General features: G+C 35.6%; 1 protein-coding gene and 1 pseudogene across 3 annotated transcripts in view; both read right to left on the bottom strand.

Annotated features, from left to right (window-relative positions):
• Window positions 1–23,530, bottom strand: part of ITGB3BP (integrin subunit beta 3 binding protein) — a 91,109-nt gene that overhangs the window by 29,106 nt on the left and 38,473 nt on the right. For both annotated transcript variants that reach the window (XM_032296759.1, XM_032296760.1), the window contains exons 3-4: window positions 19,950–20,085; window positions 8,435–8,504 (exon numbers count right to left, since the gene is read on the bottom strand). In XM_032296759.1, the coding sequence (XP_032152650.1) occupies window positions 8,435–8,504; window positions 19,950–20,085 (206 nt within the window). The remainder of the gene's footprint in view (window positions 1–8,434; window positions 8,505–19,949; window positions 20,086–23,530) is intronic.
• On the bottom strand, window positions 1,262–22,458 carry LOC116563914 (annotated as a pseudogene). Its single transcript, XR_004274632.1, has 2 exons — window positions 22,443–22,458; window positions 1,262–3,727 (listed from the first exon to the last, which is right to left on the bottom strand). The product of XR_004274632.1 is annotated as an SEC14 domain and spectrin repeat-containing protein 1 pseudogene (transcript).

Genomic DNA, 23,530 nt, shown 5'->3' with positions numbered 1-23,530 from the left:
ATACAGTTTAGAAAATGTCCCAGACCATGCCATGCAGTCCAAAAGTTAAAAATCTACTTAATCAATCATATGTCTGAAAAAATTGCTGGTGTTGTTCAAGACTTAATTTACAAGAGAGTTTGGGAGTCTATTAGTACAGAAATAAAAGAGATAGGGTACACCTAAGTGTACAGCTCATTCAATTTTCACAAACTAAATACACCTGTGCAATCAGCACCCAGGTCAGGAGACAGAACACTGACAACATCTCAGAAACTAACTACTATGCTAACTTTTAACAGTATTGATTAGTTTTGCTTATTTTTGTACTTCATACAAATGGAATTATACAATATGAAACCTTTTGTGTCTAGTTTTTTCCTCATTCAACATTATGTTTGTGATATTCAGCCATTGTTGTTAGCTGTAGATAACTTTCACTGTAATCCATTAGATAAATACCATAATTTGTTTATCCATTTGACTGTTGATGGACATTTGGATATTTTCAAATTTGAGGTGACTAGGAATTAGGCTGCAACAATCATTATGGTATTTGTCTTTGGGTAAATACATGTATACATTTCTGTTGGGTATATACCCTGAAGTGGAATTTCTGTGCCATAAGGTATGCATATATCCTGGTTTAGATGTTGTCAAACAGTTCTCCAAGGTGGTTTTCATCTACTTATACTCCCACCAGCTGTTTGAGTTCCATTTGTTCCACATCCTCACTCCAGACCTACCCAGTATTTTCCTTGTTTTCTATTTTCAGCATTCTAGTGAGGATGTAGTGGTGTTTCATGGGGGTTTTAATTTGCATTTCCCAGATGACATTTTCCAGTTGAGTACCTTTTCATATGTTTGCTGGTTTACATGAAAATCTGCTCTTGTGAAGTACCAATTCAAGTCTTTTGCCCATTTTTCTATTGGATTGTCTTGAAAATCTTTTCACACTTTGTGGGTTGTACCTTCACACTCTACAAAGTTTCTTTTTATAAAAAGGAATTTTAGAGCTGTTTTTTAAATTTTTTTTAATTTTTTAGATGTTTAAAGAAGTCTTTTATTAAGCACAAACAACTTTTAATACATTATCAATACAAATAAGAAAAGGTCTTTTAATGACTATATCAAAGATCTGAAAGGTTTTCTTCATATTGACACAATAAAAATAATCAATTCTGAAGAATTACAAAGTAAAATTTTGAGGACACCACTGTCTACTAATAAGAGTTTACCTACTGTCTAAATTTACTAAATCACCGGTGGAGGAAGGGCAATCTTTTTTTTTTTTTAAATAGAGATAACTCCTACTCTTATTAGCACCATTCAAAGCTTATTATCAGTTGTTCATCTACAAACTGACAGGTCAAATAAAGCTTTAAAGCAAGTTTTCAGTGCAATGTTTATAGTTCCTTCTTTTAAGATACTTGGAGTTTATAGCCTTGAAGCATGTTAAATAATTATGCCTTAGTAGTAGCAAGGTGTTAACATGTAGAGAGAAATGTCATGAAAAGAAATGAGGCTTATTCTGGCTGTGAAATGCATCTTAATGTGTTGTGGCTAATGCTATATATTACGTTGACAACATGCGCGATTACGAACTGCAAATCTGTAGGTAGCTGGTGTCTATTAGCTCTCTGTGGTCACCATTTCAGGATGTCTCAGCTGCTGCCTTTTGAGACTAACTAGTTTCATCCTGTCTCTGATGTGTTCTGCAGTAGAAGCCATGTCACTTGGACTCCCAAAATATTGTTCGGTTCCATCAGGATAAACTACAGGAACAGTTAATCTATCCAAAAGTGATTTCCCAATTGCTTCAATTTCATCAAATTGCTCCTCATCATTAATAGCTTCAGGCTCTTCTGGACAGTCCTGCAAAATCTTTTCAGCATTTGAGAGAAATGCAATAGCCATTTCCAACCTATGTACTCTCTCTTCAGATGCTATTGTAAATTGTTTCCATACTCTGTTCAACCGAGGAAGTGTATCCCCAGATGATCGAGAAGTGCAGAGCAAAGATTGGCATAACACAACTGTAGCCTGTAGCAACTGCCTGCCGTAGTCATAAGTGCTCTGTGCAACATCAACAAATTTTCTATGCTTTTCCAGCAAAACTTTCGTTTCTTGAGCATCATCGCCCAATCTGATGTGGGTCTTAAGCAGAGCATCCAGGAGTTCACTTAGCCATTCTACTGCCTGGGCAGCGTCTTCTTCGCATTTAAACAACTGCACCATCTGAAGCATCTTTAACCTTCGCACATCTACCATGTCTTCACATCTTTGTTTTCTAAGTTGCATATCTTCCATCACTCCTTGTATGTGGTCCACATTTTCTTTATTTTCAATGGTTACATCCTTTCCATAGGCCCAGGATGCCTGATTGGAGATCTGATCTAGGAGACCTTGACCTTTTTCACGCAAACCTTGCAATCCCACATCAACACTTTTCAGCTTCTCTTCAAGCAGTTTTAAAGTTTGCTGAATCGATGCTCCATCAGCTGGTGCTACATCTACACACAACATCCCTAATAAGCCATCCAACTGCTGAGACAAATCTTGGGCAACACCATGAAATTCAAGAGGTGCCTGTAAGAGGTTTTGCCAAAATTCCCGCTGACTGGCCTGTCGATAACAAACATCACTAAGTTGTTGCTGCAGTGACTTCAGTTCCACAAGATCTTCCTCATCGCCAGCATTCAAGAGTGCTGCAATTTGCTGATTAAGTTCCACATACACTGCAAACCATTCACTGTGCTGGCTCTCAATCTCTTCGTGCTTCTGCTGTAGGACCTGGGAAGCCCTAATGGAGTCTCCAATGCCCCACTGCGCTCTTAGTTGTTCTGATCCAGGTCCTTCAAGCCAGTTCACAACCTGCATCACTTTCTGTTGAATCTCTTCTAACTGTGTGCGCTTGCTACGTTGCCTACAAACTTCCTGGTAGCGGGTATATTGCTCTCGGAGTGAATCTAATAATTTCATAACCTGTGGCTGTGCAAGCAGTTCATCATCCATAGGAGACCATGACACCCCTCCATCTGAGCCATTAAATCGACGCTGCTGTAATTCGGATAACAATCCATGCCCTGTCTGAAGAACTGTTTCAGGATCAACCGATGGAAGAAAGTTTAAATCTACAGACCTTTCTTTCTCTTGCTGATTTCCTTTGTCACTTCCATTGTTAATCAAAGCAAGTTCATCTAACAATGATGTAGATTCCTTTGTAAACTTCTCAAAAACCAGCCTCTTATTTAACCAGTCCATGTGATCATAGGTAAGACTCCCACCAAAATCTTCTGTTAATTGGCATGGTTCTATATAACGAGTCAATTTGTTGGCAGACACTAAAATAACCTCAAAGCCAAGTCTATCCTTTTCTTTCCAAAAACAAAAATGTGTTACTTTCTTATCCCAGAATTCATCTGGCTTTACCACACAAACAAGGGACACCTCAGCTGGAACAACATTCTGTAGCATTACAACTACTGTTTTCACCACATTCCACTGTGATTTTCTGCCATCCAGAATGACGGTAAATCCTCTAGCCTTACAATTCTCACTTGGAATGCTGAATAGGTAGTCTAAGGTGACACTCAGCTCAGCCATATTTGTCTGCTCGAGGCATAATGGAATTGTCAAAATGAGGCCACTCCGTCTGTCCTTTCCTCCTGAAAGGAAGGCTAGTTTTTTCTTCAGAATGGGTAATATTACAGAGGCCTCCATTTTACTCCAGTGAACTTCCTTAATTCTGGCTGGCGCTCGCGCTAGCGGCCGGCAGCTCCGGGGTGTTGGGGAGGACAGGGGAACGCTAGCGAGGTGCGGGCGGAGGCGGAGGGCGCCGCCAGAGCTGTTTAATTTATCAATCTTTTCCCTTTATGGTTGGCATTTTACCTACTCTAAGGTCGAGTCCTCTAAAAGTTTTATTATTTTACCTTTCATATTCAGACTTCCAATCCACCTGGAATTGATTTTTGTGTGTGGTGTGAGGTAAGGGTCCAGATTAAATTTTTCCCATACTGATAACAAATAACAGCACTATCTTTTGTACAGAAAGGGATATATACAACTAACTCAGCTAAATGAAGATATTCATTGAAACATCTTACTCTAATTCTTAGATTGTGGAATATCTTTAAATAACTTTTATTCTTTTTTTATCGGAACAGACTGACTTTCAGAAGAGGCTACCTTGAGAAAACTACTGATATCAATAAAGTTCTCATAAAAATATGGCATTTCCATTGTACATCAGTTTGTCCTGAGGCTGATTCATACTCACTAATTCATTATGCTTCAACAACTCATGGTGAGTTTCTAAATTTGTATAGTTTGGATCAAACACTGAATCTACAGTGGCTCCATCAAAGTACTGAAGCTACAGGAAATATTCTAGAAGCAGATGCCTTGCTTCCTCTCTGGTATCTCTCCTAGCTATGGCATTTTATAAGGAAAAAAATGAGAATATTGCTAACACAAAACAAAATGTTATGATCATTTAAAACTGATCTACAGATGTGAAATGTTCAGTTTATTTACTGATTCACTGATTGACTGAATGGGATGAGGTCTCACCCTGTTGCCTAGGCTGGAGTGCAGTGACATCACAGCTTACTGCAGCATCAACCTCCTGGGCTCAAGCGATCCTCCCACCTAAGCCTCCCAAGTAGCTGGGATCACAGGTGTGTACCACAACACTCAGCTAATTAAAAACTTTTTTTTCGTAGATACAGGGTCTGGCCATGTTGCCCAGGCCGGTCTCAAACTCCTGGGCTCGGGCTCAAGCGGATTGCCTGCCTCAGCTTTCCAAAGTGCTAGGATTACAGGCATGAACCACTGTGCCTGGTAATGTTCCATTTAATTTGGGATTTAAAAAATCCAAGTCTTGAGGCTGAGGCAGGAGGACTGCTTTAGCCTAGGAGTGCACGTTCAGCTTCGGAAACATGGCAAGATCACATCTCTACAAAAAAGTAAAAGAATTAGCCACATGTATTAATATACCTGTATTTCTAGTTACTCAGGAGGCTGAGGTAGGAAGATCACTTGAGCCCAGGAGCTCAAGGCTATAGTGGGCTATGATTGTGCCACTGCACTCCAGCCTGGGCGACAGAGCATGATTCTGTTTCTCAAGAAAAGAAAAATCCAAGTCTTTAGGCAGTGGTTTTAAAAAATAAAAGAAATAGAAACAAATGGAATAAATAACCTATTTTTAGCTTTAGTAAGAGCTAAAAATGGCTTTATTAGCTAGGACTGAGTAATTTTATGAATGAAAAAAAAAAAAAAAAATCAGAAATACACCCTGGTGGGGTGCCGTGGTTCATGCCTGTAATCCCAGCACTTTAGGAGACCAAGGTGGGTGAATCACCCGAGGTGAGGAGTTCAAGACCAGTCTGGCCAACATGGCGGAACCCCGTCTCTACTAAAAATACAAAAATTAGCCGGGCATGGTAGTAGGCAACTGTAATCCTATCTATTTGCCTGTAATACCAGTTGAGATCAGGAGGCTGAGGCAGGAGAATAGCTTGAACCCAGGAGGCAGAGGTTGCAGTGAGCTGAGATTGTGTTATTGCACTCCAGCCTGGGCAACCGAGCCAAGACTCTGCCTGAAAAAAAAAAAAAAACCAAAAAAACAAAGAAATGCATCCTTTTCCTTTTTTTTTTTTTAAAAGAGACAGCGTCTCACTACATCACCCACGCTGGAGTGTAGTGGCTATTCACAGGAAAGACCATAGTGCCCTATAGCCTTGAACTCCTGGCCTCAAGCAATCTTCCTTCCTCAGTCTCCTGATAGAAATACTTTTTTTCTTTTTTGAGACATGGTCTTGCTCTGTTGCCCAGGCTGGAGTGCAGTAGCAGAGTATCAGTTCACTGCGACCTCCCTGTCCCAAGTTCAAGTGATTCTCCTGCCTCAGCTTCCTGAGTAGCTGGGACCACAGGTGCCTGCCACCACGCCCAGCTAATTTTTGTATTTTTAGTAGAGACAGGGAGAACTCCTGGCCTAAAGTGATCTGCCCGCCTTGGCTTCCCAAAGTGCTGGGATTACAAGTGTGAGCCACCACACCATGCCCATTATTTTTATATGTTGTAAAATATTGCAGCTCATACTTAAATTCACTAATTATAACACCAACTCATGGAGTGATATACTTAAATAATAGAGATCTTTAGAAACAAATATGGAGAGAAATTAATAAATTAAATAAAGGAAGGCAAATTCCTATGTGACTCATAACAATGGTTTTTGCTCTTCCCTTGCTCCTTGAAGCCCACTGCCATGGGAGCTATCGTTTTAAAAAGCTGAGCTCTAACTAAATTGATTGGTTTACAAGAAGAAAGAAGGAAAGACACTATTAAGTTTAAGTGGAGCTGATTCAGGTTGAAAAACAACAAGCTTGCTTAACTGGTATCACTTTTGTCCAAAAACGTTTCCTCCTTTACTGCCTATTTATACTTTATATAACTGCTTCAGAAATTAATTTGGTTTAATAGGCACCTGCTTTCAAATACAAGATTATCTATGATTTATAAATTTTTACTTGATACTTGCTTTCACTGTATATCCTTTTGTACCATTTGAATTTTTTATGTACATATATTTCCTATATTAAAAAACATTAAATAAGTTAAACAAAAAAGAATGCTTTCCTGTTAATATCTAGTTGAGATCAGTTCACTGAGGAAACAAAAGCTTTGATTAGGAGTAGGAAGAAATAATTTAAAACAAAAATATTTGTGGGGCAGAAAAGACAAACATGCAAATATTTGGAGCTGGAGGAGCAGCATGAACAGCTACTTAAAACAAATAAAGGATAGATGTAGGAGATGCCAAACAATGAGGCTTCTTTGAAAAACTCTTCTCTTTGTCCCTAAGGTATTTTAATGGCACTTAGTTTCCATTTTAATCTGGACTACTACCAACACTACCGTTCAGCTATGTTATGAAATAAATAGATCTGTGCCCTGACTTGGGGCTATAACCACAGATTATAACACTATTTGCATGGAAAATGTATTCTGAGTTCCATGTAAATTATTCCAAAAACATTTGTAAACATAACCCATTTTCTAAATTGAGGAAGGTATACTAACTTACAACATAAGATCATAAACTCCCAGGTGGCATGCTGTGGCTCACACCTGTAATCCCAGCACTTTGGGAGGCCTGGGTGAGTGCATAGATTGAGCCCAGGAGTTCAATACTAGTGTGGGGAACATGGCAAAACCTTGTCTCTGCAAAAACTACACAAATTAGTAGGGCGTGGTGGCATGCATCTCTAGTCTCAGCCACACAGGAGGCTGAGGTGGGAGGATCACTTGAGCCCACGAGGTTGAGGCTGTACTGAATGGTGATCACACCATAGTGCTCCAGGCTGGGCAACAGAGTGAAACCCTGTCTCAGGGTGGGGGGAAGAAAAAAAAAGATCATAAGCTCCCAGTGGGGAGAAACTTCATTTTCCTTATCTTTATTCTTTAGTGTCAATGATAGGGTGTGGTACATAGAAGAAGATACACTGAAATGGTAAATGAGACAAACATATGCACTACTTTGAAAATTTAACCCCCATTCTGCTTAGTTCAATTCTTCCAGGAAGAAGATACAAATACAGTTGTCCCTCAACATCTGTGGAGAATTGGTTCCAGGACTCCTGAAGATACCAAAATCCATGGAGGTTCAAGTCCCCCATATAAAACGGTATAGTATTTGCATATAACCTGTGCATATCCTCCCATATACTTTAATCATCTCTAGATTACTTATAATACCTAACACAATGTAAATGCTATATAAATAGTTGTTATACTGAATTGGTTTAGGAAAGTGACAAGAAAAAAAGTTTGTGTATGTTCAGTACAGATGCAACCATTCATTTTTTTCTCGAGATATTTTCAATCTGTGATTTGTTGAATTCACAAATGTGGAACACACAGATATGGAGAGCCATCTGTATTCTTCCCAGGCTTTGCCTATGTAGACAGCAGCTTTCTGCAGATAATGTCTAAATTCAAAGGCACCACCAGTAGGACAATATAAAAATGATTGGTTGCTGGCATCCAATAGAGATCCTTTAGATCTCTTACTCTGCTGATTTCACTGTTTCTAGTTCCATCTTGAACCAGCTATTTATTAGACATTTTGTTCCTAAACTATGTATTATTTCTCCATTTGTATAAATATGAAATAAGTGGCTTCCTCAATTTTACCCTGAGCTGGTCTATTATGCATAGACTGGGAGAACTGGGCTCAATGTGTATTAAAATTAAGGCATCATATATAACCATTATAGAATATCACAAATCACATCACAACTAAGGTATTTTACTTCTTTAAGAAATAATATTTCAGGTTACATATAAACTATTAATTTCTACAAATAAATGCTTTTAAATGGTCACTTTAACAAATATGAACATCTTCCTGCAAGACACATGTATATAATTTCAAAAATAACAAACTTACTCATCATTGTCTTTTGTTGTAGATTCTTTGCTTTCAGTTAAACTGGGGTGATTCAATTTTTTTCTCTTTTCTATATATGTATAATAAAGAAAAGGATATAAAGTTAAAGGAGAAATCATTAAATTTTAAATAGAATTTAGATTGTCAAATTTACTTTAAATAGAAAGTAAAAGGTGGACAAATGGAAGGGAGGTAGGAAAAGAAAAAGTATCCTATTTTGTTTTTTTCATTTCCCATTTTCCTAATTTCTTATTCACAATACCATAGAAAAATATTCTTTAATAAAAAATTTCCATTGAAGGTTGGTATATTAAAGAGAAATCCAATATGATTCTATAATTAGGTTAAAATGCACTAGTAAACTTTGTTAGATAAAGGATACTTTCATCAAATATTTTAATCAAAGATATCATATTAAGGCTTACAGTTTGCATTATTTCACGTCTTATTTTTTTTTGCTCAAGTTAACAACGAAGGGTGATACTGATAATCAGAAAATAGTTAAGTTCCTTGTAATATCATTGTAAAATAAACTTGACTTTAGAGGTAAAAATATCTTTAATTTTATTTTAAATTGACACTATATATTTATAGTGTATAACATGTTCTGAAATATGTATAAATATTGTGAAATGGCTAAACCAAACTAGTTAACAATCTATTTCCTTATGTGCTTTTTTGTGGTATGAACACTGAAAGTCTACTCTCTTAGCAATCTTCAAGTATATTTACTAATCATAGTCAATTATACAATAATTGAACTTGTTCCTTCTGTCTAGCTGAACTTTTTATCATTTGGCCAACATGTTCCCAATCACTCTGCCCTCCCCACCAGCAGACCCTGGTAAGCACCATTCTATTTTCTATTCTATGATTTTGACTTTTTCAGATTTTTTAAAAAGTGAGATCATGTGATATTTGCCTTTCTGTGCCTGGCTTATTTCCCTTAACATAATATCCTCCAGATTCATTCATGTCTCAAACGGCAGAATTTCCCTCTTTCTAAAGGTTAAGAGCATTCCATTGTGTATATATACCATATTTTTTTAATCCATTCATCTGTTCATGGGCACATAGGTTGACTTAGTATCTTAGCTATTGTAAACAATGCTGCAATGAACATGGGAGGGCAGGTATTTCTTTGACATACTGATTTTATATCCTTTGAATACATACCCAGTAGTGGGATTGCTGGGTCATATGGTAGTTTTATTAATTTTTTGAGGATCTGAACCTTTAAAGGCATATTTATTTAGCAAGTCCTTGGAAAGATCTAAGTATAGCATTCATTATTTAAGATAACAATAAGATAAATGGTTATATTCCATTTAAAATGCTAGGTAGTTATCCAAGGTCATGGCTCATCTAAACTTTTACAAGTTTTACAAGTTGACAGAGGCATACATGAAGACATAGGATATAACTAAGTCATAATCCTTCATATGCCCAGTGGGCTGAAATGTAAGTTTGATTTTATAGCTTTAGTAGAACATAATGTTTGTAGCTATCAATGGTCAAGCAGATCATTGTTTTTGAGCTAGTTAGTTGTTTGTTCTAGAGTACTTTATACTACCATATACACTACATACTTACACATTTGATATATAATAAGCAAGTATTTGAGGACACATATTAGTACAGTTAAGATTTTCGGTGTCTTGTATATACTGGCTTTTGATGTTTATTGAATGAATAAATAAGCAAATGAATGAATAACCCAAACTGTTTACCACTAATGAAAAACAGTCAACAGAAACTCAATTTCATTGAGTCCACTGGTTCAGAAATGACAATAATTTCTCTCATTGTTACTTTGGACCTACGTCTTCCTCCCTCAAAAAAATAAAATCCTCTCATAATTAAACTGTTACTTCAAAATGTTCTCTAGTGGCAAAAGAAGAAAAACTTACAATGCAGGAATTTTGTTAAAGCACTAGTTATTTCTCCTGTTTATGAACTATGCATTATTTGACAAGTCTGTATCTTTAAGTTCCAAACAGAATAAATTAATATGGTTAAAAGTTTAGTAAAGAATGTAAGGGGAAAAGGATAACAATATTTTGATTTTAGAGAACTTTGGAGTAATAAATTAAAATTTGTCTCTGAAAAATATTAAGCTGAAAATGAATGTTTTGTGAAAAACCACAAATGAAAACCCAAGTTATACCTTAAATCTTTACTCAAAAAAATCTTTGCCTAAAGGTCAATACTAATTTCCCGAATTTTGTACTATGCTGTTTGCATTCCGTAAAGCTCCAATATTAAGTATTAAAATTACTTTGCTCCTTTAACTTGTAATTCATTTTCACATATCAGCACTAATAGCAAAAAATGTTGGGTAAGAAATAGTAAAGAATGTTTTATTTGAATTTTCACTAGGTATTCAATGACTTTCTAAATATTTTTATTATAAGAGAACTAGTCAAATATCTCACCCTATAAAAATGTGGATCAATAGTATTAATCTCACTCTTCTCATGGAAGGACTTATGATTTTAAATAATTTTCAGCTGTTAAATATGAAGTTTTAATATTTTTAAGAGTAATACTTGGATCAATCTGTTATCAGACTGTTGAGTAATACAACATATTGAGTAGTAAATGAGTTTCCCAGTTACTTAATAATTACTTTCCTTTATTTCATTACATTCTATTAAAAAAAGCTAGCACAATGAACATACACAAAAGGACTGTGGAGTCTATATAATATTTCTCTTGTGAGGTTATATGTAAAAGTGAACAAACAGTTGTGTATTTGACTCTTTTCAAGTGCAGTTTCACAAAACATTGGTGATAAATGCACCATCACTGAATCTGAACTACCTTCAGAATTGTATTTGAGCTTTCTGATAAGACTCCAGGGACCTCTTTCCCCAACAAATGAAGATAGCTTTTAACAAATTGTTAACACTTGGAAGCACAATCAATAGTGATGACAATGGCTAACACTTACATGGTATTAATTTGGGCCAGGCACTACTTTAAATATGTTACATATGATACCTAATTAACTTGCACAAATCTGACATAGTCACTCCTGTTTCCATTTTACAGATGAGGAAATAGAAGTACAGAATTGTTACATAACTTATCCCAGCCCATAAAGTTAGTGAATGAGGACTGAAACCCAGACATTTAGCTGAAGACTGTGCTCTTAACCATGATGCAATGCTTATTAAGAGATTAATGTAAAGTCCAAACAGGTTTAGGCTGGTATCATGCTACTTCTAGGTACCCATACTTCATAGGTGATAAATATTATTGGCAATCATTTTGGTCTCAAACCAAAAGTTAAGAGTTGAGGAAAACCTTGATCCACAGAGGTTCAAGTGATTTGTCTAAGGTGGTCACACATAAGTTAGTAACCTCTTTCTAAAAGGGTTACTTCCATGTAGATCAAGTTGAAGCCTGTTGGCAAAGAGGTGAATGAGATACTCATATGGTCTTGCTATTCTTTTAATAAACCAAGTTAATTTTAATCAACTAGAGTGGAGGGTAAATAACCTCTTTAGAGGATCAACTCCCAAAAAATAACAGTGTTAATGATTTTTTTTTTTTTTTTTGAGACAGAGTCTCACTTTGCCAGCCCAGCCTGGAGTGCAGTGGCGCGATCTCTGCTCACTGCAACCTCCGCCTCCCGGGTTCAAGCGATTCTGCTGCCTCAGCCTCCCAAGTAGCTGGAACTACAGGTATGCATCAGCACACCTGGCTAATTTTTGTATTTTTAGTAGAGACTGGGTTTCACCATGTTGTCCAGGCTGATCTCGAACTCCTGACCTCAGGTGATCCATCAGCCTCAGCCTCCCAAAGTGTTGGGATTACAGGCATGAGCCACTGCATATGGCCGAATAGTTCTTTTTTACTTAAAATGAAAATACCTTTATTAAGTTCCATGGATAGAAACGTAATAATATTCTTAAAACATTACTTACATTATTGAATAGAAGGGTATTGCTGAGAAAACTGAAATCACTTTTTACCTACTAAAACAGTAATATGTGGGAAGCAGTAACAAAAATATAGGTTTTTACATCTTTCTTTCAGGTTACTTTGTGTTGATTGGGTACTTGACAGTCTAGTCTGATAACTGATCTAAGTGTTATTCTTGGAAATATTAAAACTTGTCATATTAAATAGCTGAAAAGTATTTAAAGCATAAGTCCTTCCATGAAAAGATTGAGATTAGTATTACTGATCTACATTTTACAGGGTGATATGTTTGACTAGTTCTTTTACAATAAAAATGTTTAGCATTTGACCCATACCTCAGATTGCTCATAACAGATTTAAGAAGATAGTTTATTAGCTCTTTTGGAATACATATTGTTCGTTCTTTCTGCTACTTGAAAAAAAAAAAACCAGCCTTGCCAGAGGGCTAACTTTCATTAGACTTTTCAAAGAACCAGCTTCTGATCTGTTGCTTTTCTTTTTTTAATTATACTTTAAGTTCTGGGGTACATGTGCAGAACATGCAGGTTTGTTACATAGGTATACATGTGCCATGGTGGTGGTTTGCTGCATCCATTGCCCCGTCATCAACATTAGGTATTTCTCCTAATGCTACCCCTCCCCAATACCCCTACTCCCTGCCATCCCTCCTCTAGCCCCCCAGGCCCCGGTGTGTGATATCCCCCTCCCTGAGTCCGTCTGTTCTCACTGTTCAATACCCACTTAAGAGTGAGAACATGCGGTGTTTGGTTTTCTGTTCTTGTGTCAGTTTGCTGAGAATGATGCTTTTCTTTATTATTGGCCTGTTTTCAGCTTATAATTTCTTTTCATATCATTATTTCCTTTCTACTTTGGGGGGTTCATTCTGTTGTTCCTTTTTAATCATTCTGAGTTGAATGCTTGGCTCAATAGTTTTCAATCATTCTTCCTTTTTAAATACAGTCATGAGCAGTATAAAAACATTTTGGTCAATGACAAGCCACATATATGACAGTGGTCCCCTAAGATTATAACACCATATTTCTACTGTACCTTTTCTATTCAGACATGTTTAAATGCACAAATATCATTATGTTTCGATTGCCTATGGTATTCAGCATAGTACGCTGTATAGGTTTGCAGCCTAGGAACAATGGGCTATACCATATAGCATAAGTGTGTAGTAGGCTATGCCATCTAGGTTTGTGTAAGTACGATCTATGATGTTAATACAATGAGGAAATCACCGAACAATGCCGTTCTCAGAAGGTATCCCCATTGCTAAGTGACAAAAGACTGTATATGCATTTGTAAGTACAGTTGGCCCTGTGTATGAGTGGGTTCCACATCTGTGGATTCAACCAACCATGGATCGAAAATGTTTTCTTTAAAAAAGAATGATTGCATCTGTTCTGAACATATACAACTTTTTTTGTCATAATTCCCTAAACAATACAGTGTAACACCTAATCCCATAGCTCTTACATTGTATTAGGTATATAAGCAATCCTGAGAAAATTTAAAGTATATAGGAGGGTGTACTGGTTATACGCAAATACTATACTATTTTCCACAAGGGACTTGAGAGTCCGTAGATCTTGGAAACTGAGTGGGTTCCAGGAACCAATCCCCCACATATGAAGGGACGACTGTATCAAGCTTCCACTAAGAACTGCTTTAGTATAATGTAGGTATAAATTTTTCCACTAGTGCTGACATGTTTTCATCATCATTCAATTCTAAATATTTTATACTTTCCATTATAATTTTTCTGATCAATGAATTATTTAGAAGTTTCTTGGTTTCCAAACATACAGGTTAAAATTTTTGGAAGGCTGCCTTTTCATTATTGATTCTTAATTGTATAAAATTTTAGTCAGAGTGTGTGAGCTATATGACTGTAATTTTTAGTTCAGTGAGACTTCCTCTGTAACTCTAAACTGGTTACATTTTGGTGAAGGTTCTACGTGTGCTTTATATGTTGGGTATTATTTATTTTTGACCACAGTTCATTGGATAAGCTTGCTAATTGTGTACAACTTGTCTATATCCTTCCTAACTTTTTAGCTGCTTTATCGGTTTCTAAAAGAGGTAGTTTAAAATCTCCTACTATGATTGTGGATTTATCAGTTTCTCCCTTGTTATCCTGTCATATTTCATGTTTTGTTTGAGTTTTTGTTTTAGATGCACACATGGCTCAGAATCCTTTTATTTTTGCAGTGGTGAATCTTTCTCTATCTCTTATGTAAAAAGCCTCATTATCTTAATAAAGCCTTTTAAGCATAAAGTCTGTTTCGGTCTATCTATTTTTGTATCAACTACTAGCTTTTTAAAAAAGCTAGTATTTTCTTTTTCTATTTCTTCAGATTTAATTGTCTTATGTCTTTTCTTAAAGTCTAATTAATAATGCAACTAATAAAAATGGCTACAATATGTACTGAACATACACTATTAGTGTATGTCAAGTACTGTGCTCTAAGTGCTTTCTGTATATTAATTCATTTAATCCTCACAATTCTGAGGTAGGAATTACTATCTTCCCCATTTTGCAGGCAGGAAAACAAAAAATACAATGAAGAAGTCAACTGATAGATATCTCATCATCTGCCTGAAAAAATGAGGACCTTAAAACATTGTTAACTCTTATCTGTTGCCTCCTTATCTTCCATGCTACTGTGGCCTATTATTTGTTTTTCACCTCTCTCCAATTGTTTGACTTTTGCTTTATAGTCAGCAAAACTTGTAATTAGATTAACATGTTTGCTAATATACTTTTTCATCATTGCTTTTTGCAATTCCACTCCTTTATCTGAGGTTCACATTACCTCTTAGAGAAATAACTTCTTTTGTAGTTATTTTACTGAGAATCTATGAGTGGCAAACTCTGAGACTTTGTCTGAAAATAGCTTTATTTCATCCTCATTTTCTGAATAAAAACTCAATTGTGATTCTTAATTGATACTATTATTGCATTTTCTGCTAGAGTCTACTGATACAGATAAGAGGTCTATCAGTCCGTTATATTCTTGTAAGTAGTATCTTTTCTCTGGTTGCCCTTAAAATTTTGTCTTTGATGTTCTGCAGTCTTACCATAATTTAACTAGATGTGGATCTCTTTTACTTTATCCTGCCCAGACTTAACATGCTACTCTACTATACAATTCTTATCTTTCCTTAATTATGAAAAACTGATAGTCCTTATAGCTTAGAATACTGCCTAAGCCCCATTCTCTATATTTCCCCCTTATAGAACTCCAATTTGGCAGATGTTGGAGAATCTTATTCTGCCCATCATTTCTCTTTACTGTTTTATCACATTCTCCTTTTATCTCTCTGTGCTGTTACATTGTTATAGTCTGAGTGATTTTTACAGATCTACTGTCCAGTTAGTACTCTCTTTGACTATGCAAATTTGTTGTTTATTCTCCTGCTTTCATTATTAAATAACAAGTCTGAAGTGTTCGTGGGAATAAAGGGGAAAAATTTACTTTCTTCCTTTCTAAAATGGATATAAATGACCCATGAGCAACTTGGGTGTTAGGAGTGCCAATCCCCCATATAGTCAAAAATCCAAAAACTTAACTACCAATAGCCTACTGTTGACCAGATGTCGCAAAGTTGATTAATACGTATTTTGTATGTTTTATGTATTATGTTTTGTATTCTTATAATAAAGTAAGCTAGAGAAAAAAGTTATTAAGAAAATCAGAAGGAAGATAAAATGTTCATACTATTGTACAGTATTTATCAATACTGTAAGTGTGTCATCTGTTTACAAGATGAACTCTCTGAAATGGCGAGGAACTACAGCTGCAAACCTTAATCTACAGTACATATCAAGCAATTCAACTTTTTCTTGTAATGTCATGTCTTTTCTCTGCTTCTTGGGAGCACTTCCAGCATCACTAGTGGCACTTTATATGGGTTTCATGGTGTTATTCAAGGTTTCCAGCATAGTCCTAAACATGACGAAAAACATATGAGAACCATGAGAGATCACTTTTTACTGCAAATATCACATGGTATTTTAAGTAGGTACTTTCAACACTTGAGCTCACTACAACAGCAACAGGAGGTAGCTATGAAATTATTACAGTAGTACAGTATACACTAGAGTTAATGGTATGCAGTTATGATTTTTTTCAGCTCCATCAATTCATTTATGTTCCTAAGTTGTTTGCAGTTATGATTTAATACTGCATCTTTATATTTGTTTACATTTCTCTCAACTGCAAATGGTACTTTGTAGGGTCTAAGTGTTTCTATGCATTAGTTTTAATACATTTTATTTTTTTATAATAAATTTGTATATATTTTATGATAGTAAATGATAGACTACTAGCTACATATATTTTATGCATTCATGGCATATCTTTTTAAAATATATTTACAGTCTAAAAAGTTTGTCTTTAGGGTTTTATAAATTGTCACAAAACTCCAAAAAATTTTCCAATGTGTTTATTGGAATAAAAAATTTTCATATAAGCGAAACTGTGTAGTTCAAACACATATTGTTCAAGGGCCAACTGTAATAGAAGAAACTTGTTGTGGGTTGGAGGAGGGCAGCTATATAATAATGTACATACAAATTAAAAAATACATAAATGACATATAACATACACACATACATATAAATTCATGTGTCACTTAACTATGGGCATACATTCTGAGAAATGCATCAAAAGGTGATCTCATTGTTGTGCAAACATCACAGGTGCACTTACGCAAACCTCCATGGTATAACCTACTATACACCTAGGATATAGCCTATTGTTAGCAGTTTACAAACCTGTGCAGCATGTTACTATACTGACCACTGTAGGCAACTGTAACACAATGGTATTTGATTATCTAAACACATCTAAACATAAAAAGTACAATAAAATACAGTATTATAATCTTACAGGACCATCATCATATGTGGTCAGTTGTTGAACAAAACATCATTGTACAGTGCACAACTATATCATGTAGTATACATAATTGTCCATGCTACACTTTTATATGAGTGGCAGTGAACTAGGTTTGTTTACACCAACATCACCACGAAATGTGAATAATGTGTTGTGCTACAATGTTATGACAGCTACCAGGTCACTAATCAATAGGAATTTTTCAGCTCCCTTATAATCTTGGGGGGCTCTTGATGTCTGTTGTCTGTCACTGCTTGAAACGTTATTACGTGCTGCATGAATGTATCTGTTAAACGTATAAACTGAAGATTTGAAATCCATTTTTGACCAATGTAGAGTCTAAGTAGAAGGAGGACATAGAACCAAATTTTTCATCCTTTTATAACTACAAAAAGATTTAAGGCTGCGCGCAGTGGTGCACGCCTGTAATCCCAGCACTTTGGGAGGCCAGTGCGGGTGGATCACAAGGTCAAGAAATCAAGACCATCCTGGGCAACATCGTGAAACTCTATCTCTACTAAAAACACAAAAATTAGCTGGGCATGGTGGTGTGTGCCTGTAATCCCAGAGACTTGGGAGGCTGAAGCAGGAGAATTGCTTGAACCTGGGAGGCGGAGGTTGCAGTGGGCCCAGATTGTGCCACTGCACTCCAGCTTGGGTGACAGAGCGAGTTTCAAAAAAAAGGATTTAAATTTTAAAAGAAGGATTTAAATCTAATATTAAGTCTTCTGTTCACACAGTACATGATTCGAATGTACATAGGAAGTACATATAAATTTACTGGAGGAAGAGTATTCCAGGTGGAAAGAACTGCAACACCCTGTGGCAAGACGGGACTCAGCATGACTGACTAATAGCAAGAAGGTTAGAGTGGCTAAAGTAGTGTAAAAAGGGAGTAGAAAATGAGGCAGTTGAGGTGGTCAGGTGTTAGATGGATATATGGCCTTACATGTCATAAAGGTTCTGGATCTTACCATGGTGTGATGGGAAATGAGTAGCAACTAAAATGTCCTTGAAAATGTTATTTAAATTTTATATTATGTTTTGTATAATATTTTAAGAGTGGGAATTGTTAAGAGATTATGATCTCATTTGGAACTTAAATGACTTCATAAGTCATACTTCTCATTTATTTGAAACTCAAGTTACTTCATAAAAATCAAGCTTTTTCATTTTTAAAACATGTACAAGATGACATATTAGAATAAGCAATGTAATGATTACAAATGACATAATCTGATACAGAATTCGGGACAAAATTCTGTTTTGAGACTTCTATATGTGAATATATATATATTACAGTGCAAGTGAAACACATATGTACAGTCTAACGAATAACTAGAGTGAATCAGTGTAACCACTATATAGGTCAAAAAATAGAACATTTGCAGCACCTCTAAAACCATTGCTATTTGACTTTAAAAAAAAGAGCTTACTTAGGACTATAATCTGTGATAATTATCTACTTAAATGTCAACTGAAATCATGTGACCAATCTTTTTATGGGCAAAAGGAATGTTCCCTTAAGTCCATATTTAATTTCAATATGGAAATTGAGTACATATCAACTTAAAATCAATCCACATTTCAGTATAGGGATGTACAATCTCTAAGGCATTTATTTTTAATTAAAAATATATATCACATATAAAAAATAGAACTATAAAACTTAAAGATAATGTATATATTTTCATACATTTTAGGGAAAGAGAACCTAATAGTAACAGCTTTAGGATTAAAAAGCATTTGATTAAAGTAAAATCAAAGACATTCAAAACTTTAAGATCTTATTATGTGTTTCATTATAATAAATTAGGTAAAACGAGACTTCTTTGTTTCTGGGTAGTTTCTAGTATATGCTTAGCATTCATTAAATGTTAAACAATAAAATGTGAATTAGGCTAACCACAGTGTATCTAAAGCATACATTATTAAATTTGAGCCTATTTAAAATTTTATATTATAAAACTACATGTCACTGATTCATAACCTTTCTCAAATAAATAAGCCCCAAAAATCAAGATTTGTATTTTTATATCAATATTTTAGCAATAAACTACCAGAGGACAACAAATATGTTGATCAAAATTAAAATTAAACTAATAATATTTTAAAATAAGGAACTTCATATTAAAATTAGATTTTTCTCTATGGAAAAATTCTACAAACATTTTGTAAATGCATTTGAAATAGTCAAGAAAAAGAAGGAAATGAAATACAATAAATAAAGGTAAGCTATATAAAGATATACTAAATGGTGGGCAAAACTAAATGGACAACCTGGATAAAAATAACATTTAGAAGTATCACTCTTTAAGTTGTAGTGCAGCAGCACCTGAATTATGCTCCTTTTAATTTATGCACATGATGGATAGCTTGTTAAGGGGCATATCTGTAACCATTATAATTGATAGTAGCTGAAGGCAAGTCAGGCCATAATTTCTATTTAATGGATGGGATAGTAAGGGAACAAAGCCTGCAGTTGCATTTTAAAATAAGCGCCGAGAGTTTACAGTTATGTCCAAAGTAATACCTATATTCTAGAGAGGTATTAAATTATTTGAGAGGAGAGAAACATCAGCTGTAGACAGATCCACATATGATTAAATCAAAATTTTGATTTAACCAGTAACTAAAAAAACCTTACAATAAGAAGAAAAGAATGTTCAACTAACCATTTGATAGTCCATTTCTGTGCTCTTGTTCTTTAGAGCTTGTGGGAGAAGCAAATAGACTCATTTGACAAGTTCCAGTTGTTGGAGAGTAAGTTATAATACTTTTCTTCCTTGTGATTTTTGAAGGATCAAATGACTAGAATTAAATAATAATTTAGGGCAGAAATAGTTATGTTTAGTTATAGATCTTTGAAATTACATACCATTAAAAAAATCAGCAAAAATCAAACTCGTTTCCTTGTTCTTTCAGATTACAAATATACTTAATAATCACTCTCAAAGTAAACATTATTCTTTCAAATTAGGTAGGCGTTTCAGGTCTCTACAACAACTAGAACATCTCAATTTGATATTTATGAAATTTTAGCATTAAAGAGTTACTTACTACCTCTTGAGATGGTATTTCTAAACAGGTTAGAGATGGCCAATTCTCCCAACCACAGCCTGACTTTTGCTTTTAGCTGAATTTGAAGTATAATTATGGGTCCGGGGCAGGAAAACTCTCAGAGGTGCCTATTACTAAGCCTCACACAGAAACCTTAGGAAGGATCACTGCTGACCCGCAGCTTCACAAAGTGGTTCTGATGTAGTATCTTCTTTCAATAACCAAAATAATGTCCAAACAATTGAATCTGGCATTTAAGGCCTCTGAGGATTTGGCCTATCTTATACAATTCCTCTTAGCAGCTTCCTCTTTTGTGTTTCCATAGGTGATGGGCATACCTTTTATTATAGGTAACATATTTTAATGTTTAAATTTTTCTGTCTGTCCCATTAAAATTTGCTCCTGAAAATAAATATGTTTTTCACTTTTATATCCTAGAGAACTAAAAAATGTGTGAAGAATGAATGACTTACAAGGAACAGTCAACTTAGCCATCTCACTCTACTCAGAATATACTAATTTGTTTATTGGTTCATTCATCCAATTATTCACTGCTACCTACAGCTCAAGTCACTAGGCTATGTGCATTTGGGCCTCAGATCGTTCCGTAATCTCCGCTTATAATGTCCTCTTATTTATGTTCCCCAAGACCTAGTCTTTCTTCAGTTTAGGTCCTCATTCACGATCCCCTTATCATACTACTAATTGTTCTGTCTCCTGAATTTCTTTAAAACTTGCTTTCCATAAGGCTTACTCATCACCCACCAGCATTGCTAACAAATGTGTACAAAGAAATATAACAAATTGTTCTGGCCTTAAAAAGTGTCTACCAAAAGTTAGAACAACAACAAAGAGGTTTTAAATTAGTATGTATGCTACAAAATTCAGAGAAGAGGGAAAATTCAGTTGGCTGCAGTAATCTGTCACAGAAAAAGGCATGAGAAATCTGAAATCAGAGGTGAAACAGACAGCGTAGGATGGATCTGGGGGATATAGGAAAGGCCTGAAGGCTCATACACTGCCAACATATGGATATAGCTTGGCAGCAGATTTGAAAAAGTTACTTAACTCTGCATGGTCAACAATCCTTTATTTTTAAGAGACCCATGGAAGAAATAGTGGCTGTCTCATCTTTTTTAATAATCCCAATATTAGCTTCAAAATCAATAGCATTCAAAAAAATGTTTTTACAGTTAAGATTTTAAATATTAGGAAAAAATATTTAATTATATTGAAAAACAAAAGGCATTTTTAATTTTATGTATACATAGTGCCCACAAATGCAATGAATATCTTTTACAAAACATCAAACTATAGGCTGGGTACGGTGGCTCATGCCTGTAATCCCAGCACTTTGGGAGGCCGAGGAGGGTAGATCACGGTCAGGAGATTGAGATCATCCTAGCTAACATGGTGAAACCCCGTCTCTATTAAAAATACAAAAAAAATAGCCAGGCGTAATGGCACACATGTGTCCCAGCTACTCGGGAGGCTAAGGCAGGAGCATTGCTTGAACCCAGGAGGCAGAGGTTGCAGTGAGCCAAGATCGCACCACTGCACTCCAGCCTGGGTGACACAGCGAGACTCTTTCTCAAAAAAAAAAAAAAAAAAAAAAAAAAAAATCAAACTACTATAATATCAAGTTATAACTCTAAAGCAATCTTTTTTTTTTTTTTTATGGTGAAAGGATTTTAAGTCTCTTTATCAGGTGGTTACTATTACCTCTCCATCTTGAGTTTTCACCTGTTTATATGTACTCAGTCATAAAATGTCATTTATCCAATCCCTACTCTACTTTTCCAAGAATTTATTGCCCAGAACTATTACACTGTGTATGTACAAAAAATGAAAGTTGCTACCCAAATGTACATTTATGTCAATCTGTTTTCCTATTTTCACCAAAAAATTATTTTATCCAATTGCCAAATGTCTAAACATTCTAACTGTAGATCATACATTTGTCTTCAGAAACAATTTTCCAGCTTTTGGAAAATAACTCTGTGTGTGTGTGTGTGTGTGTGTGTGTGTGTGTGTGTGTGTGTGTGTGTGTGTGTATTTTTGCCTTACTTTAAAAATACTGAGGCGTGGCTGGGCGCGGTGGCTCACACCTGTAATCCAAACACGTTGGAGGCCAAGGTGGGCAGATCACCTGAGGTCGGGAGTTCAAGACCAGCCTGACCAACATGGTGAAACCCCATCTTTAAAAAAAAAAAAAAAAAAATACTGAGGCTTCTTTTTATTTTTGGTCATTTGTATTGGTTAAAAAAAAAAGTCTACTTAAAACTACTATATGCAGAAAGAAAACTGAAAATCTACTCTTTCCCTGCTATACCACTAGTCTTCAGAAAATATGCACTTTTGTTTATCTGCCCTGCTGGTACACACAAAGGCATAACCCTACTTCCCTAAGCTTTCTTTCCCTCAAGCTTGTACCAAGTTCCTCTAACTTTTAATCTCTGAAGAGGTTTAAAAGTAATCCTAGAATCCATTTGAGAATTTCCATTCTTCCATCTCCCAAACTTTGAAGGTCTTGGCCTACTCATTAGTCTCCCACAGAGGAAGAATTAAGAATAGTGGGATTTGAGAAGACTGAGCTGCTAACTGAGAAGACAGCATTCCTTCCACTCAGCAAGGACAAGTGCTACCCATGAGCCCTTTAGAAAAACAGGAAGAAAAAGTAAGAGGAAAAATTTGGCTAGAAAAAAGCAAGAACCCAGGATGTAAACAAAATATAAAAAATAAATAAATAAATAGAAGATGTCAGCTGGGCAGGGTGGTTCATGCCCGTTATCCCAGTACTTTGAGAAACCAAGGCGGGAGGATTGCTTGAGCTCAGGAGTTCGAGACCAGCCTGGACAAAATACAAAAACCTGTCTCTACAAAAAGTACCAAAAAATTAGGTGAACATAGTGGCACATGCCTGAGGTCCCAGCTACTCTGGAGGCTGAGGTGGGAAGATCACTTAAATTCACGAAGTTGAAGCTGCAGTGAGCTGTGATCATACAACCACCACCACTACCACCACCCCCAACACACACATGAAAACAGATGTCACAACCACTTCTGTAATAATTTACAACGCTTGGCTGGGCGCGGCAGCTCATGCCTGTAATCCCAGCACTTTGGGAGGCCAAGGTGGGTGGATCGCTTGAGGCTGAGTTCGAGACCAGCCTCACAACATGGGAAAACACTGACT

Source organism: Sapajus apella, unplaced genomic scaffold (genome assembly GCF_009761245.1).
Source record: "Sapajus apella isolate SASKATOON/1434 unplaced genomic scaffold, GSC_monkey_1.0 scaffold36, whole genome shotgun sequence".
In the NCBI taxonomy this organism is placed as follows: Eukaryota; Metazoa; Chordata; class Mammalia; order Primates; family Cebidae; genus Sapajus; species Sapajus apella.
This window is presented reverse-complemented; position numbering and strand designations above follow the sequence as displayed.